At 42.7% G+C, this 27,688-nt stretch overlaps 1 protein-coding gene across 3 annotated transcripts in view; it reads right to left on the bottom strand.

The window, feature by feature from the left end:
• CCNT2 (cyclin T2) overlaps positions 1-27,062 on the bottom strand; it is a 147,234-nt gene extending 120,172 nt beyond the window's left edge. For 2 of the 3 annotated variants that reach the window (XM_029605361.1, XM_029605364.1), the window contains exons 1-2: positions 26,754-27,062; positions 25,963-26,044 (exon numbers count right to left, since the gene is read on the bottom strand). In XM_029605361.1, the coding sequence (XP_029461221.1) occupies positions 25,963-26,044; positions 26,754-26,911 (240 nt within the window). In that variant the 5' untranslated portion in view covers positions 26,912-27,062. Of the gene's footprint in view, positions 1-25,962; positions 26,045-26,089; positions 26,420-26,753 lie in introns of those variants that run through there. The other variant, XM_029605362.1, reaches the window with a different exon arrangement.
• Between the last annotated feature and the right edge of the window lie 626 nt (positions 27,063-27,688).

Raw genomic sequence — 27,688 nt, 5'->3', positions numbered from 1 at the left:
AAATTACTTCTGCTCCAGAGGAGCAAATAATGAAATAAAAAAAATTCAGGACAGGTAGGTAAGCTTTAGGGGGTGGGGAGGAGATGGGGAAGGAAGCTTAGGCAAGGGGTTAGGGAACTGGGGAAGGCCCGCGTGGAGTTTGCATAAATTTACTCTCCCCCTTGCGCGCAGCGCCCGCACATGGATTATAAAACCCGGCACGCGTGTGCACGCAGTCATTGGATTTTATAACATGCGCGCGCCAGCTCACATGTTATAAAATTGTCGCATCCATGTGTGCGCGCCAGGAACCACACATGGATGCGGGCGCACAAGTTATAAAATTTACCCCTACATTGAAGAAGCGCCTTCAATATCTCAAGTGATCACAATGGAGGTTACTTTTTTCTTAAAATATCCTTGTTTGCCAAACGACTTCACCAGTACTTGGTTGAACTGTAGTTAACTCACTAAATGACCGTGTCATGGAATGCAACTGCCTAAATATATGCTAGCATTACTCACCAGGTATTTCTGGTCTTTCAAAGGTGTAATCTGTTAGACTAGGCCTACTACTTAGATCACCATTTTTCTTTTTCCAACTTAGCCTGTACCTAAAGAGCCTGCAGATGCCATACTCAAATATAACTTGAAACTAACTCAAATATACCTCAAATACCAATTGTGGGGGGATGGAGGAGGGATTATTGGTGGGGGATTTGATATATTAAAAAGTAAACCTTAAAAGAAGCACCATAACGCAGTATCATGTTTTATAAGCCTGCACAAGTTATAATGTCAGAAGACAGCATTGTAATAACTCGGTTGCACATTCCATGAGCTCCGACTGTAGAAATGTTAACTATGTTACTGTATTGTGATATGTGCATATCAATGAGAATAAAAAGCATTGAACAAAAAAAGGATATCCTTGTAAACAAATGAATTGTCATGTACCAAGGGAATAAGTTTGTATTTTATGATGTATATGTTTAAAAACTTGTGTATGGATAAATTTCTTCAATGATGATATGCCCTCCCCAACTACTCATTGATATATACCAAAAAATAATCCTCAACCAGATTTACTGTCCTGGGATTTTTTTTCCCATTGTTATTGTATAAATGCTATCGGAGCTCCCTTATAGGGGACTAGAGTATAAAAACAGGTACTTTATTTTTTATTATGATTGCTTTATTTTTATATTGCAGACTTATTCAACTGCATTCTTTACGTCATTATAAAAATATTCTATAAAAATAAAAAATGGAAATATATGGACATTCACAAAAAGTTATAATTTGTATCGTTCATCTTTTTTGTGGCAGTCAAAATGTGGCATCTTTCAGTGCTCCACTTTATCATCCATACTATTTAATATTTAACTACAACCATTAGAGAATTTAATTAGAGAGACTGACATTAAATTTCAGATTTATGCACATAATATTCAGTTATATATTCACGTGGGTAAGAACTGACAAGATGCAGTGAGCAAATTAAATCATTATTTAGAAAAGATTATAGATAGGGGGATTTAATTTCAGTTTAGCTTTCATCCAAAGTCTGAAGTATTATGGATGAGAAAATTGTCCACTAATGAACTCTGTCTGTCTGGGGTATCTTTACTCTTGAGGAAACAAGTTTGAATTTTAGGGGTCATCAGAGACAGACCTCAGTTTGACAAGTTTTAAACCAACACACGTCTTGTTTGTGCAACCACATATGCAGCAACATCGTCCTTTTCTGACCTGTAAAAACCTAGCAATAATCTATCTCTTAACATTTGGACTGGACAATTTAATTCTCCATATGTTAGGCTCTCTTTAAAATGTACGCCAACAGATTCAAAAAGCAGCTGCTTGTTTACCATTAGGATTATGATCTGGAAATATCTGTTCTGCCTTAAAACATCTTCACTGGTTTCCAATTAATTTTCATGCACAATTTAAGATTTTAGTTTTGGCCTTTAGGGCAGTAAACTATTTAGGACCCCTGCACCTGAAGGACTGCCTTTCATTATACGCTCCTGTTAAAAGGAGAAATTGCTACTTACCTGATAATTTCCTCTCTTTAATGAAAACAGGTTAATCCACACAAGGGGGTTATGTACATTACTAGCAGATGGAGACGGAGCAAAGCTGACACCACGGTATAAATACCCCTGCACTGACATCAGCCCGCCAGTATTTTCTGCAAAAGCCAACTGTGAACAACTAAATATACCTATTAACAGACAACCATTCAAACACTCAGTTAACAACAAAACCGTAAGCTCAGACAAGGAAAGTAATACCACTAATATAGGAACTGGATCTGACACTTACCAGTAATTCCCAGAGGCACAGCCACTGAGGAGGACAATAGAACCATCATTCGTCAGCCAAGGGTGAAAAGGTGGATTAACCTGTCTTTCTAAAAAAAAGGAATTATCAGGTAAGTAGTAATTTCTTCTCTCTTAGCATTCAGATGGGTTAATCCACACCAATAGGATTTACCAAAACTACTCTAACATGGAGCGAGGCTACCCGTGGTCCGCTCAACACCACACGCGCAAAGGCCGATTACTCCCAGGCCTGCACATTTAGGCAGTAATACCAGGAAAAGGTGTGTAAGGAGGACCATGTCGCAGATCAGCAAATCTAATCTTAGCCCATGACACTGCCTGAGCCCTACTGGAATAAGCCCTAACCTGACTAGGCAATGGCTGCTCAGCATCTACATACGCAGCTGTGGCGACTTCCTTAATTCAGCGGACTATCACAGTCTGCGACGCCAGCTCACCCTGTTTACTCCCACCGTGGAGTATAAACAGCCAGTCTGTCTTCCTGTCTTCCCATGATATGCCGCTTGACATCCAAGGTCCATAACAGGCGATATTCAAACATCTCTCTCCCTGTCTGCATAAAGGATGGAACAGTTCGCAGCTAGTCACTTGCAGAAACAGTCGCCAGCAAGACAAGGCCTGAAGTTTGGAAACTCTACACGCAGAACAAACTGCAGTCAGAGTCTTCAAAGTAAGTAACTTCAAGGAGAGGCTATGCAGTAGTCAAAAGATGGGACCCGCCCCAAAATCCAGAACCAGATTAAGACTCCACAAGGGCACTGGTAACTGCAAGGCAGAACAAAGATGCTTCACCCCTTTTAAGAACCAGGCCACATCCGGATGGGCCAATAAGGATTCACCATTCACCTGATCTCTGAAAACAGGCAAGAGCTGCCACCTGTACCTTCAAGGAATTAAGGGCCAAACATTTAATCAACCCATCCTGCAAAAAATGCAAAATGAGCAGGATCTTAACCGAATGAGGATGAACCCCTAGTGGCTCACACCAAGCCTCAAACACTCACTAAATCCTAACATAGGCTAAGGAAGTGGAGAACCTTAGCGCTTGAAGCAAAGTGAAAATCACAGCAGCAGAGTATCCAGGCTTCAGCAACTGAGCCCTCTCAAGGGCTATACAGTTAGACAAAATAGAGTCGGATCTTCGTGCACAATAGGCCCCTGCCGCAGCAGATCTCTGTGGGCTGGTAATCGGAGAGGCGAGTCCACCAGGAGCCTCTGCAGATCTGCATACCATGGCCTCCTGGGCCAATCTGGCACACAGGAAGCACCATCCCCGATATCTCTCGATTTTCTGAATCACTCTGTCCAACATGGGCCACGGAGTAAAGGCATACAGAAGCTTGCTTTCTGGCCACTCCTGCACAAGGTCGCTGATGCCCAAAGATTTCAGATCTTTCCTTCAACTGAAGAAGTGAGGAATCTTAGCACTGTGTGATGTTGCCTGCAAGTTTAGAAATGGGAGGCCCCAGAAGCCCAATATGAGCTGGAACGCTTCGCTTGACAATTCCCATTCACCTGGATCCAGACTCTGCTGAAAAAGTTGGTTCTTACATTGTCTTTTCCTGCAATATGTGAGGCTAAGATCTCCTGAAGATGTATTTCCACCCATTCCATGAGTTGGGCTATTTCCTGTGATGCTTGCTGGCTCTTGTTCCTCCCTGCCGATTGATGTAAGCCACTGTCATTGCACTGTCTGACATTATTCGGATCCTTGACCCTGAAAACGGTTGACAAATCGCAAGCCTTGCCAACCGAACAGTAAGAGCTTCCAGCCGATTGATGCTCCAGAGAGACTCTTCTGTGCTCCAGCGCTGTCAACTCCTAACAGCGAGCCTCTCATCGCTGCATCCGTTGTGAGTACTAGCCAGTCCAGTGTTGCAAGGGGAACACCCTTCCATAGATTATCCGCTTGCAACCACAATGTAGTTGCATGAATTCCACTGGTAAGTGAAGCCGTATCAAATGTCACTGCAGACTCCAATGCGCATACAGTGTGCGCTGAAGAGAACTACTTCTAGGGTGGCTGCCATCAACCATCTGTACGTAAGGCCATACCATCAAGCATATTGTTTCTGTAAATAGCCGCACCTATGTCTACAGTTTCTGAATGTGGATCTCTGGTAAGAACACCCTGCTTTGCTTTGTGTAGAATCGAACACAGAGATACTCCAGTGTCTGCGATGGCTGTATATTACTCATGGACAAGTTCACCGCCTAACTAAGTTCTTATAGCAAGGTGATCACCTTGCTCAAGAACTGAAGGCTCTCTTCCATACTCTTGGCCCGAATTAGCCAATTGCCTAATGGACCAGAATTTCATCCTCTCTCAACACTGCTGCTTTGTAGAAGGTTATGGATGCAGTGGCTAAGCTGAAGGGTGGCGCTTGAAACTGATAATGTCACCCCAAAACAGCAAAATGCAGAAACTATTGATGCTCCAACAGGATAGGAATATGCAGGTACACCGCTCACAAATCCAGAGACAAACTCCCCTGACTGTACTGCCATTATCACCAAGTGTAAAGTTTCCATGTGGAAACGAGTCACTCACAAATGATGGTTGATGCCCTTGAGATCCAGGTTGGGGGAGAAAGGAACCCTTCTTCTTGGGTACAATGAAATAAATGGAATATTGCCCCGTATTTACTTGCGACATAGGCACTGTGATCATGGACTGCAGGCCAAGGAGCCTTGATAATGTACACTCCACTGCTGTCAGCTCCTGTCAGTGACCTCCCCAACCATGGAGGCTTGCATCAGACATCAGTACTAGCCAGTCCAGTGGTACTAGGGAAATTCCTTTCCATAGATAATCTGGCTGTAGCCACCACTGCAGTCAGGAAGAGACCCCCATCAGCAGATGGAGACGAAATGAATATTCCAGAGATTGCAGGTTCCACCGAGACAACAGGGAACACTGAAGAGGACATATAAGTGCTTACACCCACAGTATCACTTCCAGGGTTGCTAACCTTAAACCAAGTACCTGCAGGTAGGACCATACATTCGGGCACAGAGTGTTCATCAATAGACATAACTGTACCATCAACTTCTGAAAACAAGCTTCTGTCAGGAAAACTTTGCCCTACTTCATGGCCAGACCAAAAGGCAGTGCCCGAAACTGATAATGGCATCCCAGAACTGTGAACTGCAGAAAGCGTTGATGCTCTAGTTGAATGGGAATGTGAAGATATGCTTCAGACAGGTCCAAAGAGGTCGGAAATTCTCCCGACTGTATGGCCATTATCATAGAGCACAAGGTCTCCATGCGAAAATGCGTCACCCGCAAATGACTGTTGACATGCTTGAGATCCAGGATGGGACGAAAGTGCACACTGGTATCACAGCCTTCAGACTGAGGAGGCTTGCCAAGGTATCCTCCACTGACTGCATCTTCTGTGGGGAGTGGCAGGGAGAGACCATGAACACATCCCAAGGTATACTGCGAAACTCTAGCAAATATCCTCCTCCTCCTATCACCTCCAGGACACATTGATCCGATGTGATCTCGACCTACCTCTGATAGAAGAGAGGCGCCCCATCACCTGCTCCCAGGGGTGGGTTGGCAAAACTTCATTGGGAGGATCCACTACCTCAGCCCGCGTCCCGTCTGGGACAAAAGGACTGAGACCTACCAAAAGGTTGTCTTCTGAAAGGTCACTCATCTACAGGATCGAAACCACTTGGATCCCTAGCATGACCTCTGCTGCTTATCCTCCGGTAATAGAGGAACCAGTGATTCGCCCACTTACTGGCCAGTTTCTCCAACTTGCTCCCAAACAAAAGTGAGCCTTTAAAGGGCAATTTCGTAAGGTTAGCCTTGGAGGTTGCATCGGCCGACCAATTTCTCAGCCATAACCGACATTTGGCTGCTATTACCGAAGCCACCCCTCTGGCTGAAGTGCGGACCAAATCACAGCCCTCATCTACCAAGAGGGTGGCCGCTGGCTCCATAACTGCCCTGAAATTCACCCTAGAGTCATCATCCTCTTGAGAGAGAAGTGAACAGGAGCGAGCCACCAGGGAAACAACAAGAAGCTATTTGCAAAGTCATTGCCACTGCTTCAAATGCCTGCTTAAGGATAGTTTCAATCCTATCGTGTATATCCTTCACGGCCACTCCTCTCTCCACGGGGATAGTCGTCCACTTGGAGTCTGCACATACAAGTGCATCCACCTTCGGAAAACGTAAAGGCTCTCTCACCATCGGATCCAGAGGGTACAGGCCTTCCAAAACTCAACCTTCTTTGAAAGTAGCCTCTAGAGCGCCCTACTCAAGATCAATCAGTTCTTGAATGGTCTCTCACAGGGAAAAAACAAGAGGCTTTATGTAGAGAAACCAAAATGGGATTTTTCTTTGGCTCAGACATGGAATCTGCCCAAGGGACTCCCAGCATGTTCAAGGTCTGGGAAACTAGGGCTGGCAGTTCATCTCTATGGAAGAAACGTAGCATAGTCCAATACGGTTCTAATCCTGGAGAAATTTCACCATTCTCAAGAGAGTCCAGATCGGTGTCACCATCCGTGCCATCCGGATCTCTATCGGGTAAGTCCCACTGCCGCTCTAGGACTACTCCTGCACTTACCAGTAGTAAGTTTATCACCTGCGACTCTGCCCTGGGAGCATTGGATGGGACTGAGGACTGCACCTGTAGAATGTATCGAAATCCCTGGAAACATTCTACCCATGAAAATGTAGAAGAATCCAGTCCAGGCGGTACCTGAGGTGTACTCACGAGCTGCCTTCCCCTGCTGAAGAACCAGTTACGGGAGTTCCAAAATCAAGCACCCCACCTGAAAAGTCTTTATTCAGCCCTACATCCGGCTGGAAAGAACCAGGCTTAGTGAAATCAGAGGAAGATACTTCTCCATGAGCCTCCAAACAGTGCTGGCACAAGTCAGCGGGCACTCCTGGTTGAGATGCCCAAATATGACCGGCAGCATAAAGATAAAAGCATTTAGGTCTCTTAGATATAGGCGCCATTAAACCGGCAGCGCGCTGATCATGGCTAGAAGCGTGCATCTAGCTTCTTTTTTTTTTTTTGGGCATCCAAAAATTCTAGGTACCAAAAAGTAGGTGTCTAACACCTAAGCATCCCAATGCCTAGGTGCCCAAAAATTAGGCATCCCTAGGATAGACACTGTAAAAAATGTAAGCGCACAGCTTAATGTGTGCATAGGTAATCGAACTGCTACTTAAGGCGCTGCTTAACTTGGACGCACAGTCTACCAGACCTGTCTAAGCATCCAAAAACTGGATGCACAACTTGGACGCACAGCTAGACGCACACACCAAACTGACAATCCTGTAGACTGCAGCCTAAAGAAAACAAGTGAATTGCCGTTGAAGCCCACCACGGGGCGCGTAGTGAAAAGCCTCAGAGCAGGGTCTAGCCTACAGAGGCTACTCACATCCCTCGACCTCCCATGGAGTGGGATGAACATCAGAACAACACGCCGAGCAAGGAAACTAGGGGAAGAAGGAAGCCCTACAGCAAAAAAAAAAAACCAAAAACACCCCTCCTTTATATTTCTTGGGGGGGTTTTTTGTTAAACTTACCTGAGCTCAGCCTTACCTGGCTGAGTACAAAGAACAGTCTCCGGCTGCTGGGGGAGAAGGCATTTGCCATCATTGCCACGCTTGGCTTCCTGCACCTGTTGCCTTTCAGCTGCTTAACAGCTAAGTCCACACTGACTGAAAACCAGCTACTGGACCAAGACATTCAACTGAGGGACCACAGAAATCACTTCAGGAATTCTCAACTGGGGGAGGGTCCTTTTGGTATTATCAGGAGAGCAGGGCGAATTTATTTTCCTTAATTCTCCTTTTTTTTTTTTTTTTAAATCAAAGCAATTCCCAGTAGGGAGATGCATGTCCACCATCTGCTGGAGACTGTCACTGTCATGTCAGTTTGCTCTGTCGTCTCCATCTGTGATAGAGATGCATAACCCATTTGTTCTGGATTCATATGACTGGACGCAAATATGCAAGCATTTTAGATGGGATCTAAATAGGTCCTTGGAAGCCGAATTTAGCCCTCCCTGCAAAACTGGAGCTGAGTCAAGCAACAACAATATTAGCACTGAATTGCACATCTCTTCCCTTCTCTGGTGGCTGCCACCACCAATTCGAACACAGTAATTGAAAAAACAGCAACGCCTTGGGCTGCTTCTTCACCTGTAGCGTCTCGCACCACTTGGTTTAAAGAAAAATACTGCTGCTGTTTTTCAATTACCATATCCGGATCAGTAGCGGCTGCCAGTGGTGAGGGGAAGAGTTGCACAGCTTGTCGAATTGGTCAAAGATCAAAAGGGGAGAGAGGGGAAGGGGGGAATCGGGAGCAGGAATAGGAGGGAGTTTGATGAGATATGAGAGAGGGGTAGTGGTAAGGATATATTTTTATTTAAGGTATGTGGGTGTAAATGGGGACTGGAGGAGATGTAGGCTGTGAAAGGTCAGGGGAGGGGGTATAAGTGAAGAGATTAGCATTGAGAGGACAGGTGTGAGAAGTGGATCTACCTTCCTTCACCTGATTCAGGATCCCAATTCTCTCCTTATCCCCATCTCCTATCCTCTGACCTCGTCTCCTTGAGATCCCTTATCTCACGCTAACAAAATATTTTCTCTTTTTCCTGTCACATCCCCAGATCCCTTAATTCCTATTCTCTATCCCTATCCTCCTCAGCATGATCACTAAAATCCCCTTTACTAAAAATAAATAATAAATATAGTCCACTGTTCCCTCTAAGGCAGGGGGATAGGCAACTTTTTTGTGCTGGGGCCACATTACAAGTGATTAACAGCAATGAGAGCTGAGTGGAGGGTTTCCCCCTTGCAGCTCCTCGACATGACAACCAAGCCTCCAGAACTTGCTGCAGGCATTTCAATATATAGCAAGCAGCAGCATCATTTTTAGCATCCAAGGAGTTCCTTTAATCATGGATCCCAATCTACACCAAGATCAGTAAAACCTTCAACCCAAGAGGTATAAGGAACTTTTCCGGCTAGCAGACTACCTCACCTTGGTCACAAATGGAGAACACAGACAGACCCTCACCAAATAAGAATAAATAGAAGGTGCAGACAAAAAACTGAACTGGAAACCACTAAAAGCCAGACTCATATGCAGTGCAACGGTGCAAAAACAAAATCACCACTATTCCTCATAAAATAAATTCAAGAAATATAAATCAATCATGATAGCAAACCAAACAGATGAAAAGAACATATAACAATAAAGAAGAATAAGGATAATTAACACTTCCCAAAAATCAATTAAATATTTCAAAACAGAAGCTATATCATACACCCAATAATTAAAACTAATAACGATAACAAGTTCCCTCTCTCCACACCTATGACCTTTTGATTCTGAATCACCCTGAGATTGGATGAGGGTAGGGGAAGTGGGGGGGGGGGGGGGGGAACACACCCCCTTCTCCTCTCTCAAATATACATATGAATCCTTCTACCTTCTCTTCTAAATTCCCCTCTTCCATTTCCTCCTCCCCTTCCCTCACTCACCTTTCAGTCATTCAACCCTCCCTCCACCCCCCTCAAGTCATTCACTAACCCTCCCACTCACCCTTCCCTTCACCCCTCATGCCCTTCCCACTCTCTCTTCTGTCACTCCCCCTCCTTCCCATGCACTCCCTTCCCTCTGTCAGGTTCCCTCCTTTCCAGTCACCCCCTTCCTTCTCAGTCACACACATCCACACGCCTTCTTCCCTCTCACGCACTCTTCCCTTCCTCCAATCACTACCTTCCCTCTCAGTTACATACCCTCTTTCTCCCCCATTCACTCCCTTTCCTTCTCTCCCCCCTCTATCACTCACCACTCATGTCCCCTTCCCAACCCACCATGTGACTCACCCTTCCTGCTGGGGTTGTCGTCATCTTCCTGCTGGCTGGGTGATGAAAGCCCACCAGCAGTCAACCTCAAGCCCACCACTGTGCAGGGCGTGTTCTTGCTAGCGGGGTTCCCAAGTGTGCCATGCAGGACGGGTTCTCTTCTAGCTAGTAGGAACTGCGCCATTCAGGGCCCAACATCACGTGGGCCACACATGTTAATTTTAAATAGATAGGCAGGTACTTGCCAGGTTTTCATGGCCTGGATTGGCCACTGTTGGAAACAGGATGCTGGGCTTGATGGACCCTTGGTCCAACCCAGTATGGCATGTTCTTATGTTCTTAAGAAAGATGGTACTGGGTCAGATTTGGCACACAGGTCGTAGGTTTACCCTCCTCTGCACTAGGCTGTGCGTGCACACAGAGGTCATGAACCCTACACACAAATTCCAATATTATTTGCATTATACTAGCTCATAGTGCACAAATTTGAACCTGGCTTAAAAAATGTTGCACCAAAAAATTTTTTGCACATGCAGTCCTTTCAAAAATTGGAGGGAATACTGATCTAGATAACACAAACAATGTTTAAAAATTACTATTTTGATAAAGCATTACAAATTCACATTGTGCAAATCTATGCAAATGTGCAACATAATTGGTACAGAATTTCAGAAACTTTGCCACATAATTGCGTAGCTCTCTCCACAGAATTTACTCCTGAGCTGCTGCAGGAAACTTGATGGTCTATGGGAGGGGAGTTGTGGATGAAAGCCAATTGATCCAGGTTGCCAACCCTGACAAATTAAGATTGAGGAAAACCACAAGTGAGAAATTCACTCATCTATTTTTGAGCAATCTATTTTTGAGCAATTGTATCTGTGAACCCTCAGGACAGAGGCAGACCAGCATATTGCTGCAATCTGAGAGACATGTGTCAATAATTCCCATGAATGGGATACAGCCACACAGCTACAATTTGTTTAGGAAGGATCGGGGTGGCAGAAAAGTGAGAGCAGTAGCTCTCTATGTACAAAAATCATACCAAAGCAACTCAAATACAGGGGAACTGGAAAAAGCAGGCAGCACTTTTAGCCATCTTGGAAATGGTACTGCCATCTACGCTTCTCCAACTTGGAAGGAAGAACCCGACAAAGATACGGTCAAAAACAACTAAAAGGTGAGAATGAAGTGAGATGCTGGTGGAAGATGTTAACCTGCTGGCTGTGGACTGGAATACTCCATTGGTGGACTCAAATAGAAATGGAGAGATCCCAAACTTCCTTCAAAGGGCTCTTCTCAGACAAATGGTAATGAAATCCATGATATTGGATTTGAAAGTTAAGAATGGAGAAAGCATCTATAACATCCAGGTAGGTACCCACCTGAGCAGCAGTGATTGTTAGGAGGCAGAGCTGGTGAACTGGAAAAAAAGAGAGCCCAAATACTGTAATCCACTGCAATGGATCACTGAACTTAACTGTCAGCTGTAAGTCATTGAACTTCCCAGCTGGAAAAGCTAGTCATAAATAAACAAAAATGATGAATAGTGGGCTAAATTAAAAGAAGTGATACTAAGGGAAACAGTTTTTATAACAGGAAAGTAAATAAAAGTAAAAAAGAAAAAATGCTTTAGTAAAACAGGTAGATGTGACTTATTTACACTTTTGGATAATAGTAGGACTAGGGGGCATTCCATGAAGTTAGCAAGTAGCACATTTAAGACTAATCGGAGAAACCATTTTTTCACTCAATGCACAATTAAGCTCTGGAATTTGTCGACAGAGGATGTGGTTAGTGCAGTTAGTGTAGCTGGATTTAAAAAAAGGTTTGGATAAGTTCCACTGACAGCTATTAATCAAGTTGACTTAGGGAATAGCCACTGCTATTACTGGCATCAATAGCATGGGATCTTATTAGTGTTTGGGTACTTGCCAGGTTTGGCCTCTGTTGGAAACAGGATGCTGGGCTTGATGGACCCTTGGTCTGACCCAGCATAGCAATTTCTTATGTTAAGGACATAAAGATCATCAATACACTTGAGGAACAAACATGGTAAAGCAGAAAGAGGTGGGGAAGGAAGTCAGGATGGCAAAAATGTGAATAGAAGAAAAAAAAGATGGCTAATAAGATAAAATGAGGAGATATTTTCTTCAAGTATGTCAGTGAGAATAGAAACACCAGAAGGCTGAATTGTTAGATTAAGTTGAGATAAGGATAAAATGTGCAAAAAGGGGAACAAGGAAAACTTGTTTAGTATTCATCAAAGAGTTCTATGTTTGATGCAGTTTACATCGCTCTAGCATTGAATGTCTGTACGACTGTTGATGTGATAATCAATGTGTGTGTCTGTTGCTCCTATTATCCACCTTGGACTGTATAACAAACTTTTTTTTTCTGTTCTATCAAGCAACCAGCCTTTCCAGTTCACCACCTTAATACCCATTCTCAGGCTTCTCAGTTAATTTTTCAGCCTCTTATGTAGATCAGTTCCAAAAGCTTTGCTGAAATCTAAAGCCTGGATTTTAAAAGCCCTGTGCACAAAAATTTGGGGGATAAGCGCATGGCCGGGCCTGAGCGAGAAGAAAGGGGCGGGCCAGTGTCCCGGGGAAGGGTGCGCCGGCAGCCAACCAGCATGCAGAGTTTACTTCTGCTCCAGAGGAGCAGTAAGTATCAAATCAAAAAATTTGGGGATAGCTAGGGCAGGTTTAGGGGTCAAGGAAGGCGAGGGGAAAAGATAGGAAGAGTAGGGTTAGGGAAGTTCCCTCCCAGTCCTCTCCTTAATTAGAGTGGACTAGGAGGGAACTGGTGTAGGCCTGATCACGTCACCGTGCATATTTTTTAAAAGATTCTCCCCCCCCTACCCCCCATGCGTGCGGGAGGGCACCCGCTCGCACACGCAGACATGAAAATCTGGCGCACGTGTGCGTGGGAACCGTATTTTATTACCTGCACATACCAACGCATGCATGTTATAAAATCGGCACGCCCAGGAACTGCACACATATAGCCACACGTGCCTTTTCAAATCAACCCCTAAGTATACCACATCCAGCTCATGCCCTAGATCTAATTTTCTAATCAACAAATTGAAGAAATCAGACTTGTTTGATACATTCTCCATCTGGTTAAAGCATGCTGCCTTGCAATCTGCAACCCACTCAATTGTAAAATATTTTACTGTCTTCCTTCCATGTTTTATTTATTTATTAACTTTTTTATGCCGACATTCGTGGGTACATCATGCCGGTTTACGGTAAAACTGAAAGGGGGAAATACAATGAATTGGGGGGGGGGGGAGCAGTGAGGAAGATAAGAGAAGCAAGCACAGCGGGGGGGGGGGGGGGGGGGGGGGGGGGGGGGGGGGGAACAGACAGAGAAAAATTAGGAACAGTGCCGGTTGGAAAGCAGGGTACAGAGGTGGAGGAATAACCGAAAGAAGAGAATAAATAACATTGCAAAAATATAATTACAAGGAGGCACTAAAATCAACCATTGCAGATATATACGATCTAAAAGGAAACGGGGTATACTATCCAGAGCACTAAATAAAGCTACCGTATATACAATGTGGCTGCCAATAACAAGCAGAACTAAGTATAATCTATCAATAGAACTAAATAGAATCATATAGTCTCAATTTTCCAATCACTGCAATAAAATTAACCGGCCTGTATTTTCCAACCTGTTCTCTGTTACCTCTTTTTATAAAGTGGGACAACATCCACCCTTCTCCGGTGCCACAGGTCCCCTTTCATCCCTAAGATTATTTTGGTGGACCTTTGAGAATTCTCCTAAGCCCCTTAATATCCTAGGTTGTATCCTATCTGACCCTGTGGCATTTTCCACTTCCAGTTTTGCTATTTCCTTACAAATTTATGCTTCTATGTATTGGGTGGTATCTACCCTTCTCCCATATGTACCCATGCCAGTAATGATCCTCCTCTTATCCATTATTCAGAGTGCTAAATAAATGTTAAAAATGGAATTAGGTGACTGCCTATTATTAACTAGAAATTCACTTGGAGGAAAGAACTGTAATAGGTAGAGTGCTTCAGGGATCCAGTTCTGATGCTGGTTTTATTCAACATTTTTGTGAGTGATATTGTGGAGAAGTTAGGAAGAACAGATTGTTTCTTTCACAAATGATACTAAGATCTGCCTCAGAGTTGATACCCCTGAGGAAGCGTGATACGTGATCTAAGAAAGCTCATGGTCAAATGCTTAGCAGATAAAAATCAGTGCAAATAAATACTAAGTCAGACATTTTGGGTGCATAAATCCAAGGGGATATGGGGAGATGAGAAGCTGATTTGCACTAATCAAGAAAGAAAATTGGGGAAATAGTATTTGATTGCAAGGTAGCAAAAAAAGTATGATAAGGCTGTGGCTAGAGACAGAGGGATGCTAGGGAGAGGCATAATCCAACACACAAAAAATGAGGTAATAATGCTTCTGCACATGTTGTGGCAAAACCTCAACTAGAATATTGTATCCAATTCTGGAGAACGCTGCTTCAGAAGTATATAGACTGGAGGCAGTCTAAAGAAAGGCTACCAAAATGGTGAAGCGTTTGCTACAAAAGCCATAAGGCATGATGCTTAGGGTCCTAATGTATTGCCCCTGTATAGTTCCCTGGTGAGACATTTGGAATACTGGGTACAATTCTGAAGATTGCACCTTCAAAAGAATATAAGCCAGGTGGAGTCGGTTCAGAGGGTAACTATTAAAATGAACAGTGGTATTCATGCCGAAGCATATGGGGATAGACAAAGATCTAAACATGTATACCCTAGAGGAAAGGCAAGATAGGAGAGATATGATAGAGACATTTTAATATTTCCAAGGTTACCATCCACAGGAGGCAAGCCTCTTTCAACAGAAAGGGGGGGGGGGGGGGGGTGTCTAGAACGAGGGGTCATGGGATGAGGGTGAAATGAGGTAGACTTGGGAGTAATCTTAGGAAATATTTCTTTATAGAGAAGTTAATGGCTACATGGAATGGCCTCCCAATGGAGGTGGTGGAGACAAAAATGGTAAGTCTAGATATATTGAATGGATGGGCAGAGTAAATGGACCATATGGTCTTTTTCTGCTATCATGTTTCTAATTATGTACACCCTAGAGGAAAGGAAAGACAGAGGATACGAGACATCTAAATACCTCACCAAAAGCAAACCTTTTTCAGAAGAAAAATGCTTTAGAACAAGAGGAAATGGTAGGAGGCTCCGGGTTGGGACAAACTCGGGAACAATTTCCAAACATATCTATTTAAGAAAAAAGTGTGGGGAATGCATGTATTGATGATGGTGGAGAAAAGAAAATCAGTAAAAGGAAGCACAAAAAAGAGCTGGACTAAGCACAAAGGATCTTTAGTGCAGAAAGGATAATGAAGCATTGGCATAACCTGCATGGAGCGGTAGATACAACTGTAAAAGAGCAGTGATACAATAGCACTGTAGAGGAACTGTTTAAAACCTAAACTTCAATGAGCAGGGGGAAGCCAGATTTTATTTATTAATTATTATATTTAACATTTGTGGTGGTTTGGAGATTATTACAAAAATTGATGGTAAGACACAGAAAGGAGCCTGATTATTGGCTTAAGCATTGGTCTTGTAACAAAGATGGAGATAAGGAGTGAAATGGCTTACCAGCAGAGACTAGAGGCTACCCATGGATTTTGGGCATGCTTGGGAAAGTTATGCAGGACAGTGGTAGGAAAGGGTTGAGAAATTGGGTAAAGACATGGGGGGTGGGGGGATTGCTGTTGGTTTAAAGAAGGGAATTTACAGTATAAGCTCTTCTTCCCAAAGTGGAAGAATCTCAGCTGGACAAATGAGATGGGCTATTTTGGTCTTCATCTATCTTCATTTGCTATATTATGTAGAACCTTCCAGCCAATTTCTAGTATTCTCCTATAGCACCACACATGTGTATTTTTTTTTTTTTTTAATTTCTCTGCTATAAAAGCAGGGGCAGAAAAACTTTTGGACAGCTTGGGTACCAGCTCAAATCTTTAGAAGCAAAGGGGGAAAAGTTGAAGCATTTTTTTTTGTGATCTCCCCATTTTTTTTGCTATAAAATTTTGACCTTCATTCCCCCCCATACTATTCTCCAGTCTCTCCTTTATGAGAGCCAACATTAGCTCCTCTACTTCCTGACAGCTCCTCTTCCCCTAGCTGCGGCTGGAAGCTCCTTTCCCGGGCTTAAATCCAGGTTTCAATGTTTAGGGTTCTCTTATCTTCTGACTCCCTACACCCTGTCTACACAAATAAGAGTAAGTCACTCTTATTTGTGCCCTTCTCCTTCATGCCAACTCTGCGCCATATGCCCGGACTAGACTTATTGAGTCTGTGTATCATGCTCCCCTCTCTGGCCATAAGGAAACCCAGTTTAAAAAAAAAATCACCATTTTGAAGCTACTTTAAAATCTTTAGTACTTCTCTATAATAAATGCATTTCCCATAGACTTATGTCTTGACCAGTCTGTAAGCTCCATGGAGAAGGGCTCTCTCTTATGTATATCTGTACAGTGCTGCATTTGTCCAGTAGTGCTTTAGAAATAATAGTAGCTGTAGGATCCCCCCCCAAAAAATATGGTACCTGGGATTTTCCAGCCTTGGCTATAAGTAGACTGGAAGAGTAGCCTAGTGGTTAAAACAGTGGGCTGCATAACAGAGAAGTCACTGTTCAAACCCTGACTCTCCTACCAATGCCCCTTTGTGACCTTTGGCAAGTCACTTCATCTTCCACTGCCTCAGTTACCAACTTAGGGCCTGACTTATTCAGACTTTTCTCCCATTCTGTGTGTAGGGGAAAAATGCTAGGTAGATCAAGCCCTTAAATTATAAGGCTTCTGGGTCAGGTACCCACCCTACTGTATCTAAATTGTAACTCACCTTGAACTCATATTTGGAAAGGAGAGTAATTAAATCCAAAATCCAAATCCATTATGTACATGTTTCACTTCGCTATCCTACCACTCAGAAATTCTATGTTCTTGGTAACCTTTAACTTTAGATCTAAGGATTCTATTTATTAAACTATGTTAAAATTTAACTCAGATTAGTTCTGTGGTATTCACTAAAAGATAGTAATCAAGCACCACAGTTTAGTGAATACTGAATTGTTCCTGTGGTTTGGAATGTGTGAATGTTACCAGCAGCAATAATGTCCATGTATTCCTGTCCCATTCCTCCACCAATAAAGGCTAAGAAGATTAAAGCCCCGAGTTACAATCCACCCCACCCCCAAGTGTAAGATGTGAAGCCTGCCCCAAAATGCCAAAAAAGGACCTACATCTCCAGCATACTTTTAGTCCCGTCTCAGTCCCCTCCCATTGGAACCATCTTCCAAAATAGCAATGGCTGATCCAAGGCTTCTGTGTCAGACAGCGCCATTTTAGATGACAGCGCCATTTTCCCAGTGGGAAGTGGGTGGAGGAACTCCTGACAATCCTCAAATCCATTTTTTGCTTTCCGCTTTCTTATTTTTATTAAGCTCTTTAAAATCTCTGTTGATCCAGTTACCTAGATATTTATATTCCATGCAAGCAGCTCCTGTTGTATCGGCAGAGCAGACTTGCAACTGCGCCTGAATCTTCTCAATAAGACTTCCCCACTTTGGAGGCCCTTTTTGAAACTGCCTATCAATATGAATATGCTACTGCTTTGATTTATTTCATTTTATCCTTCAACAAATAATTCTATATTCATGAGCAGAACATTTTCAGAAAATTCACACATCAACTAAAAATTCTTAGGACCTGGGAGAAAAAATGTATAGAATTAACCCCCCCCCCCCCCCCCCCCCCACTAATTTTTTACATTTTTCTCTTTCCCACCCCTCTCCCCAGTTCTTTCACAGTCCAGTGGCTGCCCCCACCCCCCACAACTCTTTTCTGTTTCACACTCTGCCACTGCTCTTTCCACAACCTGCCCCTTCTTTTCAAGTCCTGGCTGCCGCTGTTCTGGGCCCTGGCTTCTCCACCTGGCAACAGCCTGAAGCTTAGGTGCCCACGTTTTTTCCAGTTCTGCTTATATAGCATTAGAACTAGTTTTGCTAATCACATGAAAAATAATTTATAAGCATTTCATGTTCCATGTTTTCCAAGCTAGTTTCAAGGCAGCTTACAATAAGAATTAAAGTTGAATTTCTATTACAAGAGTGTAGTTTACAATCAACTCAGGAAACACAAAGGAGGGCATACAGAGATATGAATGGAGATACAAGGTTCTCAAGATTATTTAAGAACATAAGAACATGCCATACTGGGTCAGACCAAGGTCCTTCAAGCCCAGCATCCTGTTTCCAACAGTGGCCAATTCAGGCCATAAGAACCTGGCAAGTACCCAAAAACTAAGTCGATTCCATGTTACCATTGCTAATGGCAGTGGCTATTCTCTAAGTCAACTTAATTAATAGCAGGTAATAGACTTCTCCAAGAACTTATCCAATCCTTTTTTTAAACACAGTTATACTAACTGCACTAACCACACCCTCTGGCAACAAATTCCAGAGTTTAATTGTGCGTTGACTGAAAAAGAACTTTCTCCGATTAGTTTTAAATGTGCTACATGCTAACTTCATGGAGTGCCCCCTAGTCTATTATCCAAAAGAGTAAATAACCGATTCACATCTACACCTAGACCTCTCATGATTTTAAACACCTCTATCATATCCCCCCCTCAGCCGTCTCTTCTCCAAACTGAGAAGTACTAACCTCTTTAGTCTTTCCTCACAGGGGAGCTGTTCCATTCCCCTTATTTTGGTAGCCCTTCTCTGTACCTTCTCCATAACAATTATATCTTTTTGGAGATGCGGCGACCAGAATTGTACACAGTATTCAAGGTGCGGTCTCACCATGGAGCAATACAGAGGCATTATGACATTTTCCATTTTATTCACCATTCCCTTTCTAATAATTCCCAACATTCTGTTTGCTTTTTTGACTGCCGCAGCACCCTGCAACGACGATTTCAATGTGTTATTCACTATGACGCCTAGATCTCTTTCTTGGGTTGTAGCACCTAATATGGAACCTAACCTAGCATGGTTATGTTTCCCTATATGCATCACCTTGCACTTACCCACATTAAATTTCATCTGCCATTTTGATGCCCAATTTTCCAGTCTCACAAGATCTTCCTGCAATTTATCACAATCTGCTTGTGATTTAACTACTCTGAACAATTTTGTATCATTTGCAAATTTGATTATCTCACTCGTCGTATTTCTTTCCAGATCATTTATAAATATATTGAAAAGTAAGGGTCCCAATACAGATCCCTGAGGTACTCCACTGCCCACTCCCTTCCACTGAGAAAATTGTCCATTTAATCTTACTCTGTTTCCTGACTTTTAGCCAGTTTGCAATCCACGAAAGGACATCGCCACCTATCCCATGACTTTTTACTTTTCCTAGAAGCCTCTCATGAGGAACTTTGTCAAACGCCTTCTGAAAATCCAAGTATACTACATCTACCGGTTCACCTTTATCCACATGTTTATTAACTCCTTCAAAAAAGTGAAGCAGATTTGTGAGGCAAGACTTGCCCTGGGTAAAGCCATGCTGACTTTGTTCCATTAAACCATGTATTTCTATATGTTCTGTGATTTTGATGTTTAGAACACTTTCCACTATTTTTCCTGGCACTGAAGTCAGGCTAACCGGTCTGTAGTTTCCCGGATCGCCCCTGGAGCCCTTTTTAAATATTGGGGTTACATTAGCTATCCTACAGTTTTCAGGTACAATGGATGATTTTAATGATAGGTTACAAATTTTTACTAATAGGTCTGAAATTTCATTTTTTAGTTCCTTCAGAACTCTGGGGTGTATACCATCCGGTCCAGGTGATTTACTACTCTTCAGTTTGTCAATCAGGTCTACCACATCATCTAGGTTCACCATGATTTGATTCAGTCCATCTGAATCATTACCCATAAAAACCTTCTCCAGTACTGGTACCTCCCCAACATCCTCTTCAGTAAACACCGAAACAAAGAAATCATTTAATCTTTCCGCAATGGCCTTATCTTCTCTAAGTGCCCCTTTGACCCCTCGATCATCGAACGGTCCAACTGACTCCCTCACAGGCTTTCTGCTTCGGATATATTTTAAAAAGTTTACACTGAGTTTTTGCCTCTACGGCCAACTTCTTTTCAAATTCTCTCTTAGCCTGTCTTATCAATGTCTTACATTTAACTTACCAAAGTTTATGCATTATCCTATTTTCTTCTGTTGGATCCTTCTTCCAATTTTTGAATGAAGATCTTTTGGCTAAAATAGCTTCTTTCACCTCCCATTTTAACCATGCCGGTAATCATTTTGCCTTCTTTCCACCTTTCTTAATGTGTGGAATACATCTGTACTGTGCTTCTAGAATGGTTTTGTTTTTTGTTTTTGTTTTTTTTTTTAAGAATGACCACACCTCTTGCACACTTTTTACTTTTGTAGCTCCTTTCAGTTTTTTTCTAACAATTTTTCTCATGTTATCAAAGTTTCCCTTTTGAAAGTTTAGCACGAGAGCCGTGGATTTGCATACTGTTCCTCTTCCAGTCATTAATTCAAATTTGATCATATTATGATCACTATTGCCAAGCGGCCCCACCACAGTTACCTCTCTCACCAAATCCTGTGCTCCACTGAGAATTAGATCTAAAATTGCTCCCTCTCTTGTCTGTTCCTGAACCAATTGCTCCATAAAGCTATCATTTATTCCATCCAGAAACGTTATCTCTCTAGCGTGTCCCAATGATACATTTACCCAGTCAATATTGGGGTAACTGGTAGTGCAGTAATAATGGGAGACTTCAATTTGGTTAGCTTCCCTGATTTCTCTTAAACTTTCACTGTCCGTCTCACCATCTTGACCAGGTGGATGGTAGTATACTCCTATCACTATAGTCTTCCCTGACACACAAGGGATTTCTACCCATAAAGATTCAATTTTGCATTTAGCCTCATGCAGGAAGTTTATCCTGTTGGACTCTATGCCATCCCAGACATAAAACGCCACACTGCCTCCTGGGTGCTCCTCTCTGTCATTGCAATATAATTTGTACCCCGGTATAGCACTGTCCCATTGGTTGTCCTCCTTCCACCATGTCTCTGAGATGCCAATTAAGTCTGTCATCATTCACTGCTATACATTCTAATTCTCCCATCTTACTTCTTAGACTTCTGGCATTAGCATACAAACATTTCAAAGTTTGTTTTTTGTTTGTATTTTCATTCTGCTTTTTAATTTTTTTTTAGCTCAGGTGAGTTTTTAGCTACAGGCACTTGGACTACTTTTCTTATTATTGGAACCTCTCTGTGAGGATGCCCTAATTCTAATGCATCATTAGTATCATTTGAAGATACCTCTCTCCAAACCATGCGCTGCTGAGCAACTGTCGGCTTTCCCCTTAGAGCAGCTTTTAAATTAAAACAATCTCCTTTTTAAAGGTGAGCGCCAGCAGTCTGGTTCCACCCTGGTTAAAGTGGAGCCCATCCCTTTGGAAGAGACTCCCCTTTCCCCAAAAGGTTCCCCAGTTCCTAACAAAACTGAATCCCTCTTCCTTGCACCATCGTCTCATCCACGCATTGAGACTCCAGAGCTCTGCCTGCCTCTAGTGACCTGCGCATGGAACAGGGAGCATTTCAGAGAATGCTACCCTGGAGGTTCTGGATTTAAGCTTTCTACCTAAGAGCCTAAATTTGGCTTCCAGAACCTCCCTCCCACATTTTCCTATGTCGTTGGTGCCCTCATGTACCACGACAGCCGGCTCCTCCCCAGCACTGTCTAAAATCCTATCTAGGTGACGCGTGAGGTCCGCCACCTTTGCACCAGGTAGGCATGTTACCAGGCGATCCTCACGCCCACCAGCCACCCAGCTATCTACATTCCTAATAATCAAATCACCAACTATGACGGCCAACCTAACCCTTCCCTCCTGGGCAGTAGGCCTTGGGGAGATATCCTTGATGCGAAAGGACAATGCATCACCTGGAGAGCAGGTTCTTGCTACAGGATCCTTTCCTGCTGCACCCGGTTGATGCCCTCCAATCATGAGACCTTCTTTCTCAACGGCAGCACCAGGGCTGCCAGTCTTAAGTTGGGACTTGCCTAGTATGTCCCTGAAGGTCTCATCTATATACCTCTCTGTCTGCCTCAGCTCCTCCAGGTCTGCCACTCTAGCCTCCAGAGACCGGACTCGTTCTCTGAGAGCCAGGAGCTATGCATCGCATGCACATGTACAACTTCTCACCGGCGGGTAAAAAAATCATACATGTGACACTTGATGCAAAAAATTGGGAAGCCCCCCTCTTGCTGCTGGGCTGCTGCCTTCATCTCAATTTTGTTCAGTTCCTAGTTAAGTTTTAGGTTGATAAGGGAGTAGGAATGTGTCTAACGTCCTTGAAATGTATTAGTGAATTCACTATATTTTTATTTTTAACTTTTATATACCGACATTCCTGTATAAAATACAAATCACACCGGTTTACAATAAAACATAACTTCGCCTGTGAGCGTTACATAGCGTTATATGTCTGGTAGTGGCCTACAAGGGGACTGATCAAACTCTCAATAAAGTTTTTGTTGGTGTTTTTTTTTTTTGTTTTGTTTTTTGGTTTGTTTTTTTTGTGAAAGTGGCACCTGCCTATAAATTAAAGGATGAGCTAGGGGAGGGTTGGGAAATCCAAACAGTCTAACTTCAGTTAGTCAGCCAGAGTGACTCACTGCTCTCTTTATTATCAAATGTTGATACCTAATCAAACCAAATCACACTACCTCAACACTTTCCCAAGGTGAGTAACTGAACTGAACTTTTCAACCTTTTTACTTAGGTATACACTGCTCCTAGCTTATTTCTAGCTTCTGGCTACTTTTTTTTTTTTTTAAATACAAACACTCAGTTCTGCTTACTAGCTGCCTTACTGACTGACCATTTAAAAATACAAACAGTCTAACTTGTTTATTCGCTGTCTTACTGACTATTAAAGGCACACACACACTAAATAATACTCCCAAATAGTTAACTTTGCCCCAATACTTTTGAAAGAGACAATGGCCCAAGCAAAATCTTACTGATTCCTTTCAGCCACCAGCAAGGTGATCCTCTCCTCTCAGTGCTCCCACTGGTTATACAATCTTATCTCTTGTAGATCTTAGATGCTATTAGTACTGTCATCAGTATATCAAATGTTTCTTAGGCATATATCACTGATGTTAATACTTTCAGTTTTCATATGGTTTCCAGGGTTAGGAATTTCCAATATAAACTGAGGAAAAGTGGGGACAGTTTGCATCCTTGGCTTCCTCCACATTATTTCTAGGTTTGTTCTGATTGTAGCAATTTGACTTCAATATAAATTAATGATTAGCCTAATATATTTTGTTATATCAATTCTACATATTTCTACCAATATACCATAATTTACATATATAGTAGAAAATTAGTATTATATCACCATTGTAATACAAGGGGCTCGTTAAAATTACATAACCAAAAAAATAAAAGAACCACCCCCCCCCCCCCAAAATTTTCAATAGTATCATAATGTGACAATTTTATTATGTTTTAAAGATGAAACTTGGGTACAAACCACCTGCTTAACACTGCATACAGGTTTAATTTTAACCCCTTACATATTCATACCTCAATTATCTGCATTCACACACAACTAATCATATAAAAAATGTACCTTTTACAGATTCAAAATACATGCTAATACTAAAATAGAATCCTTAACTAAACGGCAGATCACATTTTTGCAGAATACATCCCTAAATTGTTGCTCACAGAAGGTTCCATTGATGATGTATTTAGACGAAACTTCCCAATGTGTTCTTACACATTTCTGTTTATAAATAGCCCAAAACAGGCCTCTGTTCCACTCTTATTAGGGCTTCATAAGGGGACGAATGTTCTCACAGGTGGGAAGTGCAGATACAAAAGGAATCGAAGCAGCAGTTTCCCAAACTAACCGCTCTTCAGCCAGGTTAGATGGAACCGAAAAAGAAACCAATGTTTACATCAACCATTTGATTAAAAATAAATGGTGGGTAGCATGGCGTGAAACCTCTTATCTTTTAAAACAGTGTGTACTTAACATATTTCACTGCTGGATCAATTACTGTTTGAACCTCATGTTGCCTCTTCGAGGAACTTCAGCAACAGTCTGTTATATATGTATAAGCATTAATTGTGGCACAAACATTTCAGCTATGAATGCAACTACTGGAAAAAATAAGGATTCACCTCTCTTGTGTAGAGGTTAAAGTATTAAGACGCACAAGGTTGAGCTCGCGTTTACTCCTATTTTGCACACATTTTTGTGCTGTAACTTTACTCCATTAAATAAGGATTTTGGCACACAAAAATGTGTACACAAACAGGAGTGAAAATGTGCACTTTATTTATTTATTTATTTATTTTCTTTTACTATACCGATGCTCAAGACTAGGTCTTATCGTACCGGTTTACAATGTAACTGAGGGGAAACCAATTAACATCAAGGTAGAAAGTAAAGTTACATTAAACAGGGAGCGTAAAACCTGGGCAATGGAAGACAGTACAGAATTTAAACTAAGAAACAATTAGAGAGAGATAAATATATATATATATATATAATCAACAAAAACTATAAGATTAGTGCATGTAAACCCCATATTAATTAAGACATTAGCTATTGCTCCCCAACACAAGTAGCTGCGTTACAAGTCCTGAAGGCTTAACTCATGTTTTCTCTATGCTAGAAATGTAACTTTACTCCATCTCTGACCCAGGAGTTAACTTGTATTTCTGGGCCTAGTGTTAGTCTATGGTGCTATGCTAGCATGGTCCTAGAACTGGAGACTTGGGTCTCCTGGGTGGACCGCTGCACTGGGAGCTCAGGGTCCAGGACCATGCTGGCAAAGCACAACACATTAATGATAGGCCCAAAAATGCAAGTTAACTTTACTCCTACTCTGACCCAGTTCTAAAAAATCTGGGCCAAGTAATGAGACATCCAAGTCCAGGACCCAAAGGGAGGATTCTACCTGGGATCTGAGTCAGAAATACATTAACTGTTGTAGGTACATAAAGGTCTCTTGGGCAGCCACTTTTGCAGAATTGTCACCACTCATTTACTTTATGTACAGTTGTCTATAATTATCATCTCATGCTTCTCTGGATTTGCTCAAGACTTGAGAGAATAGCTGGCAGAACTCTTGGCCCAGCAGGAGCTACATGCCAACGATGTGATGGCGGATGGCAAACCTTATGTAGTGAATCTGAGAAGCATGAGGTGGCAGTGATTGATAGTGGTACATTCAGCAATTACTGCAAGATGGTGACAACTGTGCTACTGCAAGTGTCTACTCCTAAGAACTTACTGGGCAGACAGTTGCACATAGAATTTTGCACACAGTTGTGACAACTGTGCTAATTGCCTGTCCCAAAGATAAACACTTTTTAATTTCAAATCTGTCCAGAGGCCCTTTTCAGTTGTTTTATATGCACAAACCATATTTTGTCTCATCACCTGATTTGTATGCATAAATCATGTTTTATGCATGATGTGCATATATTCAATATTTTCATACTATTGATTTACTACATCAGGAGTTAACCCAATTTTGACTACAGGAGTAAAGAAAATGAGCAAAAATTGAGCCCCTTTTATTACATACCAGCCCTGTTCTGAGTTAGAAATATGGAACACAAGAGGTCAAGATGTAAATCTACCCCAACGTTCATTCAACATTCAGGAAATTCAATACCACCTTGAAGAAAAAAGATACATATACTTACATTTCTGTGAAATTTCGTGAAGGAATGGTGCATATAAAACCTGTGCATGTAAACAATGGCAGTGTTTATTGTCAGTTGAGATCTAAAGGTGTAATTTAGGAAAGTTTTAGTAAACCTTCAAACATACCAAACTCCAACTTGATCTGAAGAAGAAGCTATAGCGAAGAGAATTCTAAACATTCAAGGTTTTTAAAATGTATTACGCCACTTTAGGTGATCCTACGGGACCAACAAGGCGGGATACAAGCGTAAATAATAGAAGAGCATTAAGACGGGCATGCCTCAACCTGTAAATAATGAAAATGAACTCGCAATGCTGGCGCAAGAACCCGGCACGTCTGGCTCTAGTCCCCACGCTACAAATAAAAAGCAGAAAACATTGCAGCTTGGTAGACAGCGTAGGGCTAAGTTACTGAGAGCAGTTACAACCTCAACGCTTGCATAAACCCACCATCGTCTAAAAAAAAAAACAAAAAACCAGCGTTAAAGACCCGAAAACAAAGGGGAAAACGGGACAAAACCAACACTGCCCCTCCCGGCTCGTTTTCTTCTCTAAAGAACCTTAATTCAACGCCTAGTTCAAGATCTAATTCTATACAATAAAACACAACGGCAAGCAGGAAAAATAGACATTTGTCGGCAGCGTCTCTCCGTTTTCACACGCCAGACCAGAACAAAAACCATCGTCTAGGCCCCGGCCGCCATCACTATACCCGGCTCCACACAGGCCCGGCTCCTCTCGCCCCTCCGCCCGACGTCCCCCCTCTCACACGTTTCCCGGAAAAGGATACACATTAAGCCGCTGCCCCATATCTTGGATGAGGTTGGCCGCTTGCTGTCTGTACGAGAGCTCCTTATCGGCCTCCACCCCGCAGCGGCGGGACGGCGTGCTCTCCAACTGCTCCCGGGTGAAGAACCATCGAGAAGCGGATCCACCGCAGGCCGCCATGACACTTCCACGCAGCGGGCAGAGAACAGCCAGCAGCAGCAGCAGCCCCGCCGAACCCTTCGCGTCACAATCACCGGAAGTCGCCGCCCGCCAAGCGGAATCCAGCGCGCGGCCGCCTGGGAGTTGCAGTCCGCCGAGGGCCCAGTAAGGAGAGAGCGGTAATCGCCACCAGAATACGCTCCCGAACGGTGGCGGGAAACGCGGCAGCCGAGGAAAGTATTAGAGAGTGCGGACTTGTCCATTGCTTCTTTGGGTTTTCGGCCGACTGAATGTTGAAAAGCCACCGTGTGGAATCATTACCAAACTTCAGGTTCGAAAAGGATTTCCTTCTAAATCTAACATCAAGAAAGAGAAACATAGCAGTATGCGAAACATTAGAAGCGGTATAATAACGGATTGCTTCTTAGTGCTCAGGGTGAGCGTGGGCTTAATTGTATGGGCAACGTTCCACCGTGAGGCCAGCCAAAAATAAAACAAAAGGAAAATAAAGGGGAAAGCACTGGATACACATTCGAATGGCAGAGGCTAGGCCCGAGGGAAAAATATGCCAAGTGACATTTGGGCTGCGGAATATTCAGTGCTTAAGTGCTATAAATATGGATCCTGTATACCAGTGGCGTAGCCAGAATTGATTTTTTGGGTGGGCACAAGGTTAACATGGGTGGGCTGTAGGCATGCAGGTCTACTAGTTGTTTTTTTACTGATAAATAATGCCAAATTATGCAGCATAGCATTCACATCTACGCCTAAGTGTGAGGTTTACTTAATGATACAAAC

This window comes from Rhinatrema bivittatum, chromosome 6, assembly GCF_901001135.1.
Source record: "Rhinatrema bivittatum chromosome 6, aRhiBiv1.1, whole genome shotgun sequence".
NCBI lineage: Eukaryota > Metazoa > Chordata > Amphibia > Gymnophiona > Rhinatrematidae > Rhinatrema > Rhinatrema bivittatum.
This window is presented reverse-complemented; position numbering and strand designations above follow the sequence as displayed.